At 45.0% G+C, this 18,994-nt stretch overlaps 1 protein-coding gene across 6 annotated transcripts; it reads left to right on the top strand.

The window, feature by feature from the left end:
* The first annotated feature begins 285 nt into the window (after positions 1-285).
* Positions 286-18,994, top strand: EIF2D (eukaryotic translation initiation factor 2D). 6 transcript variants are annotated; one of them, XM_027082828.1, is made up of 15 exons: positions 286-503; positions 1,418-1,608; positions 3,100-3,183; positions 3,666-3,756; positions 6,333-6,440; positions 8,290-8,543; positions 9,045-9,162; positions 10,994-11,039; positions 11,431-11,534; positions 11,656-11,805; positions 12,176-12,265; positions 12,987-13,082; positions 14,148-14,268; positions 17,101-17,275; positions 18,789-18,994. In XM_027082828.1, exons 1-15 carry the CDS (start codon positions 448-450, stop codon positions 18,857-18,859), a joined length of 1,755 nt encoding a protein of 584 aa, XP_026938629.1. In that variant the 5' UTR covers positions 286-447; the 3' UTR covers positions 18,860-18,994. The 6 variants fall into 6 exon arrangements, with proteins under 6 accessions (XP_026938629.1, XP_026938632.1, XP_026938630.1 ...); XM_027082831.1 differs by lacking the exons at positions 17,101-17,275; positions 18,789-18,994 and adding an exon at positions 14,540-14,693 and having other exon boundaries at positions 322-503; XM_027082829.1 differs by lacking the exon at positions 3,100-3,183 and having other exon boundaries at positions 324-503.

The raw sequence follows: 18,994 nt of genomic DNA, 5'->3' as shown, positions 1-18,994 counted from the left end.
AAACACGAGTTCAATTAATTTTGTGCAGCTGAACTAAACTGAACGGAATGAGAGCTGGCAGAGCTCCTACTCAACACACTATAACGCTGATGGAGTAAAAATGAACGGAATCGCTGTTGGCCCCAGAGATACTACAGACGCGCCCGCTCGAGCCACTCGCATAGGCGCAGAGCCGAGCAGAAGGGGTGAGGCGCCAGGGTGCGCCGCTCCGCGCAGGGATCCGCCCCGCCTTCTTCGGCCCCGCCCCCCACGCTTCAGTTCCCAGCCTTGCCACTAGGGGCGGCCGCGAAGCTGCGCGGCCCCGGTTTCCAGCCGGGCCCCTTTCCCAGCCGGGCCCAAGCATGGCTGCCCCCAGGACTGCGGGTCGGGAAGCCGCCGTGCTCGCGCTTTCCTGACAGCCCCTGGCTGCTGTGGTCTCCTTCTCTTCCCCAGGCCACTCCAGCAGACATGTTTGCCAAGGCCTTTCGGGTCAAGTCCAACACGGCCATCAAGGGGTCGGACAGGTGAGGGAGAGAAGAGCCTGCTCTGCCCACCAGGGCACCCAGACATCTCTCAAGCTCCGCTGGCTCACAGCCTTTTCTGGGCTGGGTCAGCCGACTTGGGGTGGAGGCCGAGGGGTACAGCCGGAGAAGGGACCCCGGGGGGCGGGCCAGGGTGAGTTAGACGTGTTTTGAGAGTGAAGATGGAGAGGAGGCCTGATTTATCTCTCAGGCTGTCTTTTGGATATTTTAGTGAGTTTACGAGAAAGCGTAATTCAATCAGCGCGTACTGACTGCAGTCTGTTTAAGGTGTCGTGGAGGATGCAGAAATGAAGGAAAACGGGGTCCCTGCCCTACCAAGAGCTTTGAGTCCCTTGGGAGAGATTAGATGGGGCACGGAGAACTACAAGTATACGAGAAGAAGTGTCTAGTGATTACCACTGGCAGGAGAGACAGATGGAGGGTGAGGTGAGAGAGGATAAGGCACATGTGGTAAGAGCTGTTTTGCAAATGAAGGTATCACCTTGGGAATTTTGGAGCCAGTGTTCTATAGTTGTCATTCTTGGTGCCCTAGCAGAGCTGTTTAATCATAGGTTGACAGATTTGTCAAGCATATATGAGAAAGGAGTGGGTCCAAGAGCTATGTGTGGAGTCAGGAAGGTAGGGCTTAGCTTCCAGTGGCAGGCTAACTTGGGTTGCTTACCAGATCTCAGTTTTTTCCTTTCTTTGTAAAATGGAAAGACATGCCCCAGGAACATGTGAAAATAGATGAGACATTGGATGAGAGAGAGAATGGGATGTTTTGGAAGAGTGAGAATAGGGCGTCATCAACCAGTCTTTTTCTTGGCCCTCGTGATTTTATAGTAAGTCTTGAGTCCTCAATATTTATTAAAATCCATCCAGGCAGCATACATACCAGGTATATGTGCTCTCTGCAGGAGAAAGCTTCGGGCCGATGTGACAGCTGTTTTCCCCACTCTTGGAACGGATCAGGTCTCTGAGTTAGTACCTGGAAAGGAAGAACTCAACATTGTGAAGTTGTATGCTCACAGAGGGGATGCAGTGACTGTGTACGTGAGTGGTGGTAACCCCATCCTATTTGAACTGGAGAAAAATCTATATCCGACAGGTATGACAATGGGATGGAGATGGCCATTACTATGGTCCTTGCCTAATATCTGTTTCTTCCATTAATCTGTCTTCCTTAAAACAAATAAATGCAAAATCTCCCTAAGAATCTTTTTGGATTTCGTGTCCCTAGAATTGGGTCTTTCAAGATCAGAAACTGCTATAAAAGTGAGGGGAAAAAGGGTTAACACAAAAAAGAAGGTGGTTGCCAAGGGAAATTCTGAGGTGAAGAAACACTTGTTTCTAGTGGGTTAACTAGGGATTGGAGCAGAGGTCGTGAAAAGGGTGGAGTTTCAGGGCATGTAGAAAATGCTTCTTAGAACTTTCACTAGGGGAATTTTCTTAAGATACTGAAAAGATGCTGTGATGGGAAAGAAGCTGGGTTCGTTAAACTCCATACCCAGCTGTCTTCGTGGTGGACTTTGGTTGAGATCTCTCACAGGGATTCTTTCTTAGGCTCTCGTCTGGCTCTCAGGATTCTTTGCTTGCTTTCTTTGTCACAGATCTCAGAGAGGCAGTGTCCTTTTCTCTTTTCCTTGGCTGCTGACACCTACTTTGTCATTTGGGGGCTTTTCTTCCTCCCAGCTTGGCTGCAGCAATGCAGTGCAGTCTCCTACCCCAGGCCACCCCTACCCCCACCCTGCTTTGCTGCTGTACACATACAAGCCCTTTTTGATCTAAGGGTTTTACTGCTAATCCCTGTGGAAACAGAGAGAATAAAAATAATAAACATGGGAAAGTTTCAGAATTTCTTACAGGCTTGTGCCCTGGTTTCGGATTACTTGCTTCTGAGGTCATAAAAGGAATCCTCGTGGGGGCTCTGTCCCTACTTTTATCCACTATGGCCATTAGGGGCTGCTGCAATCCAGGTGGAACGATAGGTGCCTCCACGTCTCAAGTGACACCCAGTTTCTTAAGTCTCCGCCTTCTTCAAGACTGCAGCCTCCTTGAGAAGGGAGTCAGCCTGCTGTAAACTATATGGAATGTGTTTCCCACAGGAAAAGGGGCACTCAGTTCCCAGAGAGGGGGAAAGGGATACTGGACAGGCAAAAGCAGATGTTCACTTCATCACTAGTTTTAGCCTTACACATAAATATCCAACTTTGGCAATTAAACAGACAAAGCTGTAGCTCACTTCATGTGTCTTCCGACCAGTAAAAGTGATAACTTTTCAAGATCATAGATTGAGAGAAACTACTGCAAAGAGCTCAATATAAATATGTAAAGAATGCAGGTCTCTAAGGCTAAAGGGAGCAAGGATTCTAAAGTAAATAGCATATAACATATAAACCGCTTCACAAACTTGGGGTAACCTAATTTAAAAAAAAAAAGAATGCAACTTCTTTGGGCATCCCCTTACAACCTTCTCTCTAGCTTTGAGTTGAGTTTCTTTTCTACATCTTGATTAATGTGCCCTTAGTGTTTGGCTTTGCCATTCCCCAGGGGGTTGACTTTTGGGCAGTAAGTGTTTTCTGGCTCTCTTCTTGGACAGTGTACACCCTGTGGTCTTATCCCGATCTTCTACCAACATTTACAACATGGCCCCTGGTGCTTGAAAAACTGGTAGGGGGAGCAGGTAAGAGTATTTTCCTATATTCTGGATACTGGCTGAAACCTACTTAGTAAAGGCCAACTACTTTAATAAATGCATCCATTTTGTGCATTCATATGATTGAAAAATAGAATTTTTCCCCATGTCTGTTGCATCTCTTACGTGGCTGCTTCTATGAGCTCTCTGGGCCTCTCTGACCCTGCTGTAAGGCTTAAATAAGATAAGTGACATGAAAGTGCTTTGTGAACTGCCATATGCTATACTTTAGATTAATAAACTGAATTTAGGAAACCAGAATAAGATAGATCATGGAACTGGACCCTCAGCTTGGCGCTTCAGTTTGACCACTAGTCTCCCAGCAGGAAAAGGTCTGATCCTCAGTTTGCCGCTTTTAATTTTCATTATGAATAATGTAGTTGATGCTTAATAAATGTATGTTTGTTGAGCAAATGAATAAATGATGAAGTAAACTGTGGAGTTAGTTGCAATGCTTTTGTTTCCTGCAGATTTGATGCTGCCAGGACTAGTGGTGCCCCCTGCTGGTCTGCCTCAGGTACAGAAGGGTGACCTCTGTGCCATTGCCTTGGTGGGGAACAGGTACTGTGCCAGTCAGCTGTGCCTATGGGGAAAAAACTTAGGGAAAACTTGGGAGGGGTGGGAATGACAACTTCACAGCCTATGGATAAAGGATTAAAAGAAAAAACAGATTCTTCCTGAACAATTAGAGAGTGGGGAATGGCAGTGAGCCTGTGGGGTGTCCATACATCTGGGCCAAGTGTATTTGCTCCTGCTGCTTCTTTTTGAAAATTTATTTGTTTTTTTTCTCCTTTAAAAATTTTTTTCTTAGATTTACAGAAGAGTTGCAAGTATAGTACAGAGTCCTGAAATATTCCTTACCCAGCTTCCTGTAATGATAACATCCTGTATAAACATAGTACAGTTATCAACACTAAGGAATTAACATTGGTACAGTCCTTTTGACACTATTACAGACTTGATGCATATTTCCCCAGTTTTCCCACGATGTCTTTTTTCTTTTTTTGTGTTCAAGAATCCAGTCTAGGTACCACATTGCATTTAGTTGTCATGCCTTCTTAGTCTCCTGTCTGTGACATATTCTTGGCCTTTCCTGCCTTTCATGGCTTCAACATTATTTTTGTCTAACATCCGCATCATCATCCTCATCTTTTAATTATTTTTAATAGATTTATTGAGATATAGTTTTCATACTATAAAATTCACCTGTTTCAAATGTACAATTCAGTGATTTTTTTTTTTAGTATATTTACAGGGTTGTTCAGCCATCACCACAGTGTCTCTTTTTTAAAATAAATTAGGAAGTAATCGTATGAACAGTTCTGAAAAATCAAAACCCTCTCACCCCATAATCCTTTTCTCCTAGAAGTAACCATTATCATTCTGATGCATGTCCTTGTCAGCCTTCTTCAATGCATATATACACGTGCATATAAAATGTATGGTCTGGGGTATGTATGTTTAAAAATACAAATAAACAAACTTTATCCCTATTACTTTTTCACTTCAGGTAGTGGGGACATTTTCCGTGTCAGCAAGCACAGATAAGCTGAATCTTTTTACCCGCTGTGTGGTGATGGGAAAAGTCCTCTTCTAGTGGACATTGTGGTTGCCTCTACTTTGTCTCTATCACAAACAAGATCTTCCTGATGCCTCTAGGGACACTAGTGCCAATATTTTTCTAAAGTAGATACTAAGAAGCAGAACTGTTTGGCTGAAGATCGTGCATACTTTCTGTTGCCCTATAAAAATGCTGTGTCAGTTTTCCCTCCTACCTACAGGGTATATGGAGTCTGTTTCCTTACATGCTCACCGACACTGGATGTGATGGGTCATTTTCATTTGTATCATCCTGAATGAAAAACGACATCTTATTATTTTACTCATTGCTTCTTTGAGAGAGAAGCATAGTAGGCATGGGAGGGGTCAGTGTTTAAAGATCTTACTTTTGCTGCTCATATTCTCCTATTTTCCTTGAACCTTTTGGAACCAAGCACCTAGAAATGTTTCCTTCCTTGTTTACCTGTAGCAAAACTTGAAGTTGAAAAGAATGGTGAAATTATTGATTTTTCCCCCCAGTATTCTATCCAAGATAGGAGAAAACTACATAAATGTGTATTTGGCCTCTCAGTTTGGCATTTAGAACGTATGTGGGAATGAAGCCTAGGTGGTTTATGGAAGGGGATGAGGGTACAAGGGAGTTTACTAAAACTGCAAGCCAGGTTCGAGACTGAAGTTCTTGAGCCATTGACCATTCCAAGGGTGGAAGACAAAGATCCGTCTTTTAGGAACTGGGAAAGAAGCCAAATTCAAAGATTCTGTGGCAGGAACTGACCCATGGGCACAGTAAGTGGAGCCACCGGATTAGCAAACATGTTTTTGAAGTTCAGGTGTTGGGAAATCTGCCCTTGAATCATCTACCTTAGGTCCAGGCAACGTTGCCAGGCTTGTATATTCCCCTCCTGTTAGCCAGCTGGACACCAATCCTTACAGGCAATGTGTGAGCATTGCTGAGTAACAGTGGGCTGACAGAGATTTCCATTTGGGCTTTGGTAGTTTTTTTGTAGTTATTGTAAATGTGGCTGTTTTTTATATTTTGGACACATCCAGTTCTTAGATAGATAGTTATACAGAACCAACCAGTAGTTATACTGTTACAAAGAACCAACTCAGAAGGAACCTTTAGTTGGTACCACTGTATCTCTCTTCTCTCTACCCTGTGGCATCCCTCAGCCTAATTTATGGCATATGAATGGCCTCCCTTCTGAATTTCCATATAGGATGGCTATGCCTTTTTTAAATGGGGAGATAATTTATATTTTTGAAATTAAAGAAAGGAAACTTTAAATATCCTTCTGAGTCCTGCCTGGGTTTGATTCATAATAATATAACAATGATAACATCAGTAGAGGAGTTAATTACACAGAAGGGAATATTTGGTCAAGGAATTTTTGAAAGTCATATGTGTAGGTAATTTGAATAAGATTGAGACTGCACTGAGTTTTAGCTCTGTGATACAAGTGGATGCTTCAGATTTGCAACCGTGGTGCTTTGAACACATGTGTAGAAAGCTGGTCCTGACATGTGCCCTCCTGGAAGACTTTCCCTGACCCTTGTCTCTGGCCTCCTCCTCTCAGAGCCCCCGTTGCCATCGGAGTTGCTGCCATGTCCACAGCTGAGATGCTGACCTCAGGTCTGAAGGGAAGGGGCTTCTCTGTGCTCCACACCTACCAGGACCACTTGTGGTGGGTTCCATGCTTTTTCTGTTTTATAGGGAGCTGGGTGGGTGGAGAGAGCACAGGGCCTGGATTCAGAAGTGAGAGTTTTGATCCCTGCTGTGTCCTTAGTCAAATTGCTGACCCCAGACATTAATTTCCTTGCAAAATGTGGAGAAAAAAAAAATATATATATATATTTTTGCCTGTTTAGAAAAGAAATTACAGAGAACTTTATTTTCTAGGTGAATTGTAGAATCCTAGGGCTGGAAGAAGGCCTTAGGGACTGTCTTCTCTGCCTCTCAGTACAGTGATATTCTTTATTTTTATGGCACTGGTCGATCTGGCCTTTTCTGCCGTGTACATTAAGGCATTTTCTGACCCCATGACGAGTGCTCGGGAATTCTCACATCTGAATCCAAATCAAAGTAGAGTAGATTCTCAGGCACCAGGGTGATAACCTGATTACTTTCATGTTGTTCAAGTTCCACATTTCGGATCTCGTCCTCATTATGGAACTTGCACTTTCTCACTGTGACAGTTGCTCTCTGGAGCTGTATGTGAGTTTATTTTCTGGTTATTTTCTTGTCATTTAACCAAAATAGTAAGTAGTGCTTTTCTCGAAAGCAGTATACCTGGTCTTTTGGCCAAGTGTTGTGGCCTGTTGGTATAGATTTACCCTTACGTTTTTAGTCAGTCTTGGAGTTACTTATTTTACAAGTATTGGCCAAGCCCTGCTTTGCTGGAGGTACAGCCTCATCAGTCTGGGTTTCAGCAGGCATTTGAGGGCTGCTTACTCACGTACTCACAGCACCTTTTTTTCTGACTGTTAGTCTGGGCAATTAAGGTCCTGTTGTCTAAATTGTCTTATCAGTGGCTGCCTCAGTCTCCCCTCCTCCCACCCTTTCGAAATACTTATGGTATTTACCTGATCAGAATAGCCTAAACATACGCTGTGGCCTCACTAGTAGCCATACTAATAAGCCCTTCTGCAGCTGTTAGTAAAACTTTGTTTGACTTGCATAATCTTAGTTAACATAAAGCTTTTTGCTTTTACCGCTCTGCTACGTGGCATCCCTTTTTTTCCTGTCTTCATAAGGCTTAATGGCATAAAACCATTGTAATCTCTACTCTGCAGGTTAGATTGCATTCTTTTTTTCAATTGAGGTATAGTTGATGTACAATGTTGTGTTAGTTTCAGGTGTACAGCCAAGTGATTCTAGTGATCATTAGTATATCTAGTGATTCTAGATATAGATATATACATATATGTTCCTTTTCAGATTCTTTTCCATTAAAGGTTATTACAAGGTATTGAATATAGTTCCTGTGCTATACAGCTGGTCCTTGTCATTTATCTATTTTAGGTTGCATTCTGATTTAACACAGAAGCAACTGTTTTTGCAGTCTTGAGCAGTCCAGGTGTTTGTAATTTGTTCCATACGTTCAACCTTGGGTTTGTATTTCACCAAACTGGTACTACAGATGCGTTTGCAATCTTAATTTGGTTATTTAATTCAAAATAGTTTTATTTTTAATTTATATGAAGGGAATACTTTGGAAGGGGAGCTCCAGTTTAACTATGTTGTCTTTAATCTTTCTCTGTCTCTGAATTTCTGTTAATAATATTATTATTCCTTTGGGTTAAAGAGGAGGCAAGAATTACTCTCCCCATTTGAGAGATGAGGAAACTGAGGCATGGGACTTCTCTGGGCCCAGAATTGGAAACAGATTTTGAGAGGCACACCCAGGTTCTCTGGCCTCTCCTGGACACCTCTGCCTGTGGGTCTTACTCTCTCTGGACCCCCGCTGACCCCCTGACCGGGGCTGGAGAGTGTTGCGGCTGCTGCTCAGTGTTTCTGACATGAGGTTTTTGCAGGCGATCTGGAGACAAGTCCTCTCCACCATCCATTGCTCCACTGGCCCTGGATCCCCCAGATCTCAGTGAAGAGAAGGGGTCTGTCCAGGCAGACACCACCTCGCAGGGAGACATGAGGCGCCTGACCCTGGAGGGAGAGGAGGAGGAGGGGGAGGTTCAGCAGAGGTGTGGGGAGAAGTCCCTGTCGGAAGCCACAGAAGACCCCAGTGTCGGGAGCCTGAACCCAGACCCCACGGACAGCAAGACCCTTCAAGGTACAGCTCTGGCAGAAGTAGGGCAGTCTCCTCTCAGTGTAGGAGACTTAAGTGCTCTGCTCTGCTTCTGACTAGAGCGGCACTACAGCTCCGGGAGGGGAGGGGAAAGTCCTTATTTTTGCTGAGGGTGGTGCTGCAGCCCTTTGCCATCTTACCTGGGAGTCTTCCGCATATGTCGCGTTTCCCTGGATACCCGTCGACTCTGCTATTCGGACTGTTCCCAGCTACACGGCCCTCTTAGTTTTCTTCTGCCTCTGACTTCTCTATCAGAGAAGCATCTGCGCCTGGCTGGGTGGGACTTTGTGGCCTGACCCCTTCTGTAGGGTGAGACCTCTGTAAAGGCTCAGTGTTCTAGAGAGTCTGCGAGCTTTGGTGCCTGGGAATGGGCTCCTTCAGAGCTGAGGGGTAAGGTACGGATGTCACTGTGCGGGGAGTTTACCTGTGCTGCGTGGGCCTTCTGCGGCCCTCAGGAAGGATGTGGTTCTTGTCTTTTCCTTGCAGAGCAAATGGACGAACTGTTGCAGAGATGCTTCTTGTGTGCTTTGAAGTACCGCGTCAAGAAGGCTGACCTCCCTTTACTCACCAGCACTCTCCTGGGCAGCCACATGTTCTCCTGCTGGTATGGAAGGCATGGTGTGGGCTGGGGGCTGGGCGGTGGGTCTCTCTCTTGCTCTTTGGTGGTAGGATGGGACAAGGCTGATGGGGGAATTGTTTTAGGGACATGATGTGGAAAGAGTGAAGTGAAGGGTTGATCTAGCAAATACTGAGTTTTAAAGACTTAAGTTTTAGCCAGTAAAAGGATGTTGAGGAAATGAAGGTTAAAATTCGCAAGGCGCTTTGAGCACTGCCTCTGCTGTGGTGATTCTGGGCTCTTTTACTGATCGGGCAGCATGTCCGGCCCCGGAAGGGCCCTGGGGCAGCCTGTTTGTCTGGAGGCGTCAATCCCCTCACACCTTTCTGAAGAGTAGGTGGGCCAGATTAGGTTGTGTCAGCAGGAAGAATCGGTGTGAACCCCCCACCCGACCCGCACACACAGCCACCAGCAGAGGGAGTGTTACATGTGGGTTGAACCTGGACTTTGAAGACAGAGCCATCTGGGCTCAAAAACCAGCTCCCCAGGGTGTTGGAGCAAAGGTGTATTTGAGCCCATTACCAGGCTTCTCTGAGCCCTGATTTCTAACACTTGTAAGATTGATGTCAAGATCAAATAACCTGACATTTAATAAGCACCCAGTAAATATTATCATGTCAGGAGATTTGCTTATTGATTTTCACCTCAAGCCTGAATTTCTTTCTGAGAATTTTGCTCTGTTTTTTAAAAAAGTGGTTTTAAGGGGCTTCCCTGGTGGCGCAGTGGTTGAGAGTCTGCCTGCCGATGCAGGGGACACGGGTTTGTGCCCCGGTCTGGGAAGATCCCACATGCTGCGGAGCGGCTGGGCCCGTGAGCCATGGCCGCTGAGCCTGTGCGTCCGGAGCCTGTGCTCCGCGACGGGAGAGGCCACAGCAGTGAGAGGCCCGCGTACCGCAAAAAAAAAAAGAAGAAAAAAAAAAGTGGTTTTAATGTAATTCTCTTCCTCTACATGTGAGTTTCTTTAAGGCATTCTATACACGTATGGGGTCTGGAGTGCGTGGCAGGATACTTGGTAATTTGTCCTGACCATGATGGGTTGCAAGTAACTGGGAAAGGGGTAGAGGTTCTTAGCCTGGGGTGGGTTCTAGAAGGGATCCCTATGAATCCCACTGCTTTTGCTTGTCACATTTTGAGAGAAGATGTACGTTCTGGGGCGATAGAATGATTACAGCTTTCATTAGGGATCTTTCCCCCAAAGCTAACAGTCTATAAAGAGTCAGATAGTAATTATTTTAGGCTTTGCAGGCCCTACAGTCTCTGTTGCAACTGTGCAAGTCTGCCATTGTGGCAGTAAAGCAACCATAGACAGTAGATGGACGGGCATTGCCAGATTCGGCCTGCAGGATGTGGTTTGCCTTGCTGCCACAGTGAGCTTGGTGTTGCAGACGCTCACCTGGAGGTGAAACTTCTGAGGCCACAGAAGCCTGTCTAGTTTGAAAGGAATCTAAAGCTGTATCTGGTACAGTAGCCACAGCCATGTGTGGCTATTTAAGTTTAAATTAAATAAAATTTAAAATTCAGTTCCTTAGTCACATTCGTCACGTTTCCCGTGCTTAATAGCCACATCTGTCTAGTGGCCACCACGTTGATAGCAGAGAACATTCCATCCTTACAGAAAGGCCTATTGGACAGCAAGGACCTGGAGGAGCTAAAGTCTGCATCTCTCTCTGATGCTGCCGATGGGCAGAGAGCTCTGGAACAGCGGCCTCTTTCTGAACGTGCAGGAGGAAGGCTGAGGAAAACGTCCTCCTCTCAGTGTCAGGCGGGCTGTACCACTACTGCTTTGTTAGCTTAACTTGCCTTTTCCATCTGCCATCAGCCCCGAAGGACGACAACTGGACATAAAGAAGTCAAGCTACAAAAAGGTAAGCGGGTCCCTTCTCTGCATACCCACACAGGGAGCTGTGTAGGGGCACACGTGGCGTGAGCTGGTGGACGTGGGGAAGCCCTGTCTGCAGGGCTGAGGCTAGAATTAAGCTTTTTGATTCCAGGTATAGGGGGCGGAAGAAAACTCTCCCTGGGCTGAGGCAGTTGGGTGGGCACCCACTCCCCTCTCTCCTTCCCACCCCTTTATATCTGATCCAAGTTCTGAAAGGCTTCACCGGCAGGGGCCCTTCCCTTCCTAACTGGATGAGGACAGGGACTGTCCCACGTCCCTCCCCGGGACCTGCCCAGCTCGGTGTCTGGCATGTCTCAGGTGCTCAGCGTGTGTGCAGAGTCGATGAGGTCCCCTACCACTGGCCCTCTCTCCCTTAGCTCTCTAAGTTCCTGCAGCACATGCAGCAGGAGCAGATTATACAGGTGCAGGAGCTGAGCAAAGGGGTGGAGAGCATTGTGGCTGTGGACTGGAAGCACCCGAGGTGAGTGCAGGGGGCCTGGTCACCGCAGCTCAGCTGGCCCCAGGGCACCTGGGCCACGGACCGGGAATCGCCGAGACACTAGTATAAAATGTGTTTTTTCTTTCCTTCTGCTGGGTTTTAGGATCACATCTTTCGTCATACCCGAGCCCTCCCCGACCTCCCAGACAATCCAGGAGGGTAGCAGGGAACAGCCCTATCACCCTCCAGATATAAAATCCCTCTACTGTGTCCCAGCCAGCATGACCCTGCTCTTCCAGGAGTCTGGCCACAAGTGAGTTTTTGGAGAGCAGCCCTTCTCTGCCTGCTTGGTGTTCTGGCCTATAATCCTTTCAGCCTAAGTAGTGTTCTTCTGTGACTGGCAAAACCTGCTCTGCCCCCTCCTCCCTTTCTCCCAGATCCAGCTTCAAGCCTCCTTCCCCTGGGAAGGGTCTCTGGACTAAGTGAATGAGAGAGTAGGTCTCTCCCTTTTCTACCTGTAATTATTCTTCACACGGCCCTGCTGGCCCCTGGCAGGAAAAGGGAAGAACCCAGAGGTCGAGAAGCTGAGGACATCGCCCTGCTGAGCAGGAAGTGAATCTTGGTATTTACAGTTTGTCTCCCAGCATAGCATGAATAACGCCCCCCCGTCACTTCTCACCTAGGAAGGGGAGCATCCTCGAGGGCAGTGAGGTCCGAACAATCGTCATCAACTACGCCAAGAAACATGACCTGGTTGATGCAGACAACAAAAAGTGAGTGGATGGGGAGGGGAGCTCGCCCCATGTCTTTCAGTGTTCATCTTCAGAACATGTGGGGGGCGGCTGGGAGGGAGGGGTGCAGGAGATCACAGACTGCTAGCAATAATCAAGGCCAGTGGTTTCTAAACCATAGGCTGTGGACACTTAGAGCTGTGGTCTAAGGTAGTCAGATCCAGATATGCTATCAACATTGACTGTAGCCTAAGCATCATCTCATATGTATCTACTGTTGATTTTCCAATGCACTTGCTCTTGTGAGGAACAAAATGCAAACTTTAAAAATTTTACCAAAGCCATCTTAGCTCTTTGGTATTCTCTGTTTTCTTAGTAAGTGGATATAGAAGGTAAACTACTAAATGAAGAGTGTTTCATTGATTTTTTTGTTTTTAATTTCAAAAGATACCCTCATGATCAAAAAGTTGGGAACTACTGGTTTAATCATGGTTAATTAGTAGCAGAAGTGAGCCAGGATCCCGGTCTTCAGAATTTTTTCCCATCCCACTTTCCCCTCCACTGCCTGTTTCTCCTTTGTTCTAGGAAAGCAGACATGTACCTCCCATCCAGAGGGTACGTTGCTTCATGGACTGTGAACCCCTAATTGGTTCTAATAATCCTGAATGACTTTAAACAACACATAACACATGAATCCTGAGTGGACCCTGGGATCAGAAGGGGCGGGGCTAGGAGTTCTTTATTGCCTTTTCTTTCCCTTTAGTCTTGTGAAATTGGATCCCATCCTATGTGACTGCATCTTAGAGAAAGGTGAACAGCACACAGTCATGAAGCTTCCATGGGACAGTCTCCTGAACAGGTAGTGGGGATTGGCAGCCCCTCCCCAGTGTTTCCATCCCCTCTCCTTAATGTCTATCACATTGGACTTCAGAATTGTCCCTCTCATCAGCTCTGACTTTCTTTCCGTAATTCACACCATGTCAGTCTACATAAACACAGGCTTGGGTAATTCTGATGTGGAGGGTCTTTGGAGCGATATGAGCCAACACAGTATAGAAGAACTTGAGAAGGAGAGAGAAGAGGAACATTAATTAGAAATAAGAGCTTCAAAAAAAGAAGGTGTGGGTGGTGGGTGGGGATTGTCTTAAAGTCTTTTCAAAGGAAAGATTCTTATACTCTTTCTTTTCCGTAGACCCAAAACTGAAAATAACTTCTATAAGGAGTTAGCAAACTGTAGCCTGTGGGCCAAATCTGGCCTGCTACCTGTTTTTGTAAATAAGGTTTTATTGGCACGCAGCCACACCCATTTGTTTACATATTATCTGTGCTGCTTTCCTGCTAAATGGCAGAGTTGAGTAATTTCAACAGAGACCATATGGCCCTTGAAAGCCTAAAATATTTACCACCTGGCCCTTTCTAGAAAAAGTTTGTCAATCTCAGTATATATGCTAGCAAAAGAAAATCTGGTTAGACAAAAGGTAGAAATTCCTTGTGGTAAAGGTGTCTATAAATGATGCATGATTGCAGCATGTCAGAAATGTGAAGCAGCACTTTATTCTGCTGGGTGAGGGAGACTCTTGAGATAGTAAACTCCACAAGCCCGCCTGGGCAGGTTTTCAGAAGGCCAGGCAAGTGGACAGTTTCTAGGGGCTCGAGTCTCGGATGTTCCCTGCCCTGAGTCAGTGGGTCTTGACTGTGGCCACACTTTGGGGAGCTTTAAAAAATGAATCTTCCTGATGAGAGTTTCTGACTTAATTGGTCTGGGGTTTAGCTCCCTAGCTGATTTGAATGATCCTACTGTGCAGGCAGAGGTGAACCGCCACCCGTAAGATCAGCTTCCATCTAGCTGTCTGCTGGGAATGGGATATGAGGAAATGGTTTCTGCTGGCTTTATCAGTCACCAACTCATTAACTCCTGTTTCAGATGTTTGGAAAAATTGCAGCCTGCCTATCAAGTGACCTTTCCGGGACAAGAGCCCATTGTGAAGAAAGGCAAAATCTGCCCAATTGACATCACCCTAGCACAGAGAGCTTCTAACAAAAAGGTAATTTTTAAAAGACACAACGTTTGAAGATGGTGATTTAATGTCCCTGCTAAGTTCTAGTCTCTCTAATGTGATCGGAGGTTTTTAGATTGGCCTTAAACGCCTCAAAGATTGTTTAGGAAACACCCATGTTTGTGTGACTGGGCTAGGCCCTATGTAAAACAGGTAAAGCTGACCCCCTCCCTCACTGCTCTCTAGGATTTTGTGCTAGGAAACTTGCTAGAGCCTGGTTCTAAAAGTAAACAAGATCTTATATTTATTTTTTTCTTAGAACTATGGTAGGGGCTTTCAGCTCTTACTCATTCTGTTACCTCTTGGGCCTTGCTCAGTGAAAATAACTACTTAAGAATCGCTGAAGGAGGGACGTCCCTGGTGGTGCAGTGGTTAAGAATCTGCCTGCCAATGCAGGGGACATGGGTTCGATCCCTGGCCTGGGAAGATCCCACATGCTGTGGAGCAACTAAGCCCATGCGCCACAACTACTGAGCCTGCGCTCTAGAGCCCGCGTGCCTCAACTACCGAGCCCACATGCCGCAACTACTGAAGCCCACGTGCCGCAACTACTGAAGCCTGCGTGCCTACAGCCTGTGCTCCGCAACAAGAGAAGCCACCGCAATGAGGAGCCCGTGCACCACAACGAAGAGTAGACCCTGCTCGCCGCAACTAGAGAAAGCCCACACGCACCAAAGAAGACGCAACGCAGCCAAAAGAAAAAAAGAAGGGAAAGAAAAAAAGAATCGCTGAAGGAACTGAGTGTGTTTAGCTTGGCAACACAAAGTCGTAGGGAACAAATTACATCTGTCCTCAAATATGTGAAAAGCTGTACTTGGAAAAGGAGTGCACTTATTTTGTATGCCTTGAGAAGACAGAAATAAGATTATTGGGTAGAAATCCCAAGAAGCCAGACTTGGGTTCAAAATAAAGAACTTTCTAGTAGTGTGTGGTTATGAACGTGGGCTTTGAGATTAGAGACCTGGGTTCCAGTGTGGCCTTGTTGCTTGACTTTGAGCAAGTTACTTAATGTTATTTTGCCTGAGTTTCCTTATTTGAAGAATGGGGATAATACCTACCTCATAAGGCACTGTGAGGATCAAATGAAGGAATATATGTAGGCGAAGCACTTAGAATAGTACTTGGCATATAAACGTTCAATAAATGAGAACCAAACAATGATAACCTTAATAATTAGCAATAGCCGCCATTTCTTGAATGTGTAATTATGTGTGATGATGGTTTTGTCTTTATGTTAAAAAGAGCCCTTGTCTTTTGGCGATACATACGGAAATATTTGCAGATGAGATCTGATGTCTAGGGGGATTTGCTTTAAAGTAACACAGGAATGGGGGTGGGTGGGGATATAGATGAATCAAGGTTGGTCATGAGTTGATAATTGTTAAAATTCATGATGGGTACATGGGAGCTCATCGTACTATTCTACTTTTATTTATGTTTTAAATTCTCCATAAAAAACACTTTTAAAAAGTATATGAATTCTTTCATTATTAAATTTGTTATGGTGATCGATGATCAGTGATCTTTGATGTTACTATTGTGAAAAAGGTTACAACTCGTTGAAGGCTCAGGTGATGGGTAGCACTTTTTAGCAATAAGGTATTTTTTAATTAAGGTATATACTTTGTTTTTTAAGACATAATATTATTGCAAACTTAACAGTATAGTGAGAACATAACTTTTAAAAATATTTCATTGATGTATAGTTGATTTACAATGTTGTGTTAATTTCTGCTGTACAGCAAAGTGATTCAGTTATACTTATATATTTTCTTTTTTGTATTATTTTCCATATGGTTTATCACAGGATATTGAATATAGTTCCCTGTGCTATACACTAGGACCTTGTTATTTTTCCATCCTGTATTTACTAGTTTTCATCTGCTAGTCCCAAACTCCTAATCCTTCCCTTACTCACCCGCCTCCCCCTTGGCAACCACAAGACTGTTCTCTATGTCTGTGAGTCTGTTTCTGTTTCATAGATAAGTTCATTTGTGTTGTATTTTAGATTCCATATATAAGTGATATCATATGGTATTTGTCTTTCTCTTTCTGACTGACTTTGCTTAATGTGATAATCTCTAGGTCCGTCCATGTTGCTGCAGATGGCACTATTTAATTCTTTTTTATGGCTGAGTAATATTCCATTGTATATATGTACCACATCTTCTTTATCCATTCATCTGTAAATAGAATGATAGATAGGTTGTTTCCATGTCTTGGCTATTGTAAATAGTGATGCTATGAGCATAGGGGTACATGTATCTTCTCGAGTTATAGTTTTGCGTGGGTATATGCCCAGGAGTGGGATTGCTAGATCATATGGTAGTTCTATTTTTAGTTTTTTGAGGAACCTCCATACTGTTCTCCATAGCAGCTGTACCAATTTACATTCCCACCCAGAGTGTAAGAGGGTTCCCTTTTCTCCACATCCTCTCCAGCATTTATTATTTGTAGACTTTAATGATGGCCATTCTGAACAGTGTGAGGTGGTACCTCATTGCGGTTTTGATTTTCATGAGAACGTAACTTTTATATGCACTGGGAAACCAAAAATCCATGTGACTCATTTTACTGTGATACTCGCTTTATCATGGTGGGTCTGGAACTGAACCCACAATACCTCTTAGGTGTGCCTGTATTGGATGGGGTAGAAAGAAAAAATCAATTTAGAAGCACAAAAATTAATTATTTGGATGAAGGTACCATGGTTGTAGGGATGGTGAACATAGTGGGTGAGGAGGCTTCTGAGGCCCTGGAAGGTTTCTGGAGGGGAGGGCATGTGGTCTGTACCCACCATCAGTCTTCTGTCCCCCACAGGTGACTGTGGTCCGGAACTTGGAGGCCTATGGTCTGGACCCATGCTCAGTGGCTACCATCCTCCAGCAGCGATGCCAGGCTAGCACTACTGTCACTCCTGCCCCTGGGACCAAGGACATCCTGCAGGTTCAGATCCAGGGAAATCAGATCCACCACCTCGGCCGGCTGTTGCTCGGTGAGCATCCCCTCTTAAGAAGCAGACACATTGGTCTAACTTGGCAAAGATCTTCCTACCAACTAAACTCACCCTAGTGAGTTTACCATATATGTAGCTTTTAGCAGCCAGAGAGAGGTAGAACTAATGTTTGAACTAGATCCCTTAGCCCCCAAATTCATTGTTTTCTCCACCATGCTAGTAGTTTTCTTCCTGGTTTTCCTTTTTTTGTAAGACATTTGTTGAGCACCCAAACTTTGCTAGGCAATTTGCTGGGCTTTTTGCAGGCTTGGTCTCTCTGAATCATAACGATGCTGCAGAACTGTTTCTGTTTTGCAGATGAGGAAACTAAGTTTCAGTACATTGCGCTGAGACATTCAGCTGTTCAGTGCTGCAGCTGGGCTCTGAACTTTGATTTGCTTGACTCCCAAGCCTAGGTTCTTTCTACCAACCCTGAGTCACCCAGCCTCCAGTCTGTCCTCAGTGCCAGCTGCCGGAGTCAGCTTCCTAAAACAATGTGATCACATCACTCCTCTCTGAAAACCTTTTTATATCTCCTTAATGCCTTCAGAATAAACTCTTAAGCTCAACAAACAAGACCCTCCCAGCCCAACCCCATCTTCCATCCGGGTTCTCTGGCAGGTCCCTGATCCCCACGCCAGGCTTCAGCTGTGCTGGTCTCCTTTGCTGTTCCCCACGTGCACCTGCATATTCACACCTGGGTGCTTTCCTCTGTGTTGTCGCCTCACCTTGCGTGGCCTCTCACAGCCTGACCTTAAAGGCTCATTGGCCCAGCTCAGGGGTCACAGGAAGCCTGTCTTAGAACATGTCCCTTTTTTTTTTTTTCTGTTTCCTTAAATTGACATTTAAAAAACTGCTAACATAGTACTTTCCAATTGTGTTTATATTTCTGGTTAGTGTCTACAACTTGGCTAATTTATTCTGTTGTCTGAACTCCCTGTTAGACTGAACTTCTTGAATCAGAGACCTTACCTTTTTCATCCTTTTTTCATGCCCAGGGTCTGGCCCATAGTAAATGCTCAATAAGCAAATTTATTTTATGATCTAAGGCAGCACCCAGCAGTTAACTTTTACAGTTGAGCCCCTTTAAGTGAAAAACCCCATACGAAATACAGAGGAAAAAAGATAAACACATGACTGAACTCAGACACACACATTCTCTCTTGTGAGAAAATTATAAATGCCTGAAGTACACCTAGAAGGTAGCTATCAACGTGAAAATTGCTGAAATACACACTTCATCCTCGAGGAGTAAGGATAAATGGTCCATTCCCGTTGGAGTTGAGTTTGAGCTAGGTGTAGAAGAGCAGGTCATATGATGGAAATGGTTTGAACTGAGAGTTGACAGCAGGAATGAGCACACAGTGGGGCAAGAGGGCCAGGAGGTAGCTGTGCAGATTGGGGACCTTGGAGGTTGGGGCCAAGGAGGGTCATTGTAGACAAAGGGGAAGGAGTTGCGGGGAGGAGAGCATACACATGCCTCACTGAGGAGTTTCTGCCTTTTGGATTGTAGAAGAGTATCGGCTTCCTCGAAAACACATCCAGGGCCTGGAAAAGGCCCCCAAACCTGGCAAGAAGAAGTGACAGACTCTTGTTTCATGTGGTTGATCCAGAGGAAATCCAAGCTGTGGGCTGGTAATTTATATGAGTATTTTCTGCTTTTGCAAATTAAAAAAATATATAATTCTTTACCAAAATAAATTTTTATTCTAATCTAAA

The sequence above is a fragment of the Aethalodelphis obliquidens genome, unplaced genomic scaffold (assembly GCF_003676395.1).
Source record: "Aethalodelphis obliquidens isolate GAN/ISIS:26980383/991018 unplaced genomic scaffold, ASM367639v1 scaffold48, whole genome shotgun sequence".
NCBI classification, from domain to species: domain Eukaryota; kingdom Metazoa; phylum Chordata; class Mammalia; order Artiodactyla; family Delphinidae; genus Aethalodelphis; species Aethalodelphis obliquidens.
Note: the sequence above shows the minus strand (reverse complement) of the source record. Positions and strands in the feature narration are given on the sequence as shown.

Coding starts and splice junctions, on each gene's coding strand:
- EIF2D (XM_027082828.1), top strand. CDS start 448: ATGTTTGCCAAGGCCTTTCGGGTCAAGTCCAACACGGCCATCAAGGGG. Junction 11,806..12,175: donor TTCCAGGAGTCTGGCCACAA/GTGAGTTTTTGG, acceptor CTTCTCACCTAG/GAAGGGGAGCATCCTCGAGG. Junction 13,083..14,147: donor TGGGACAGTCTCCTGAACAG/GTAGTGGGGATT, acceptor CTCCTGTTTCAG/ATGTTTGGAAAAATTGCAGC.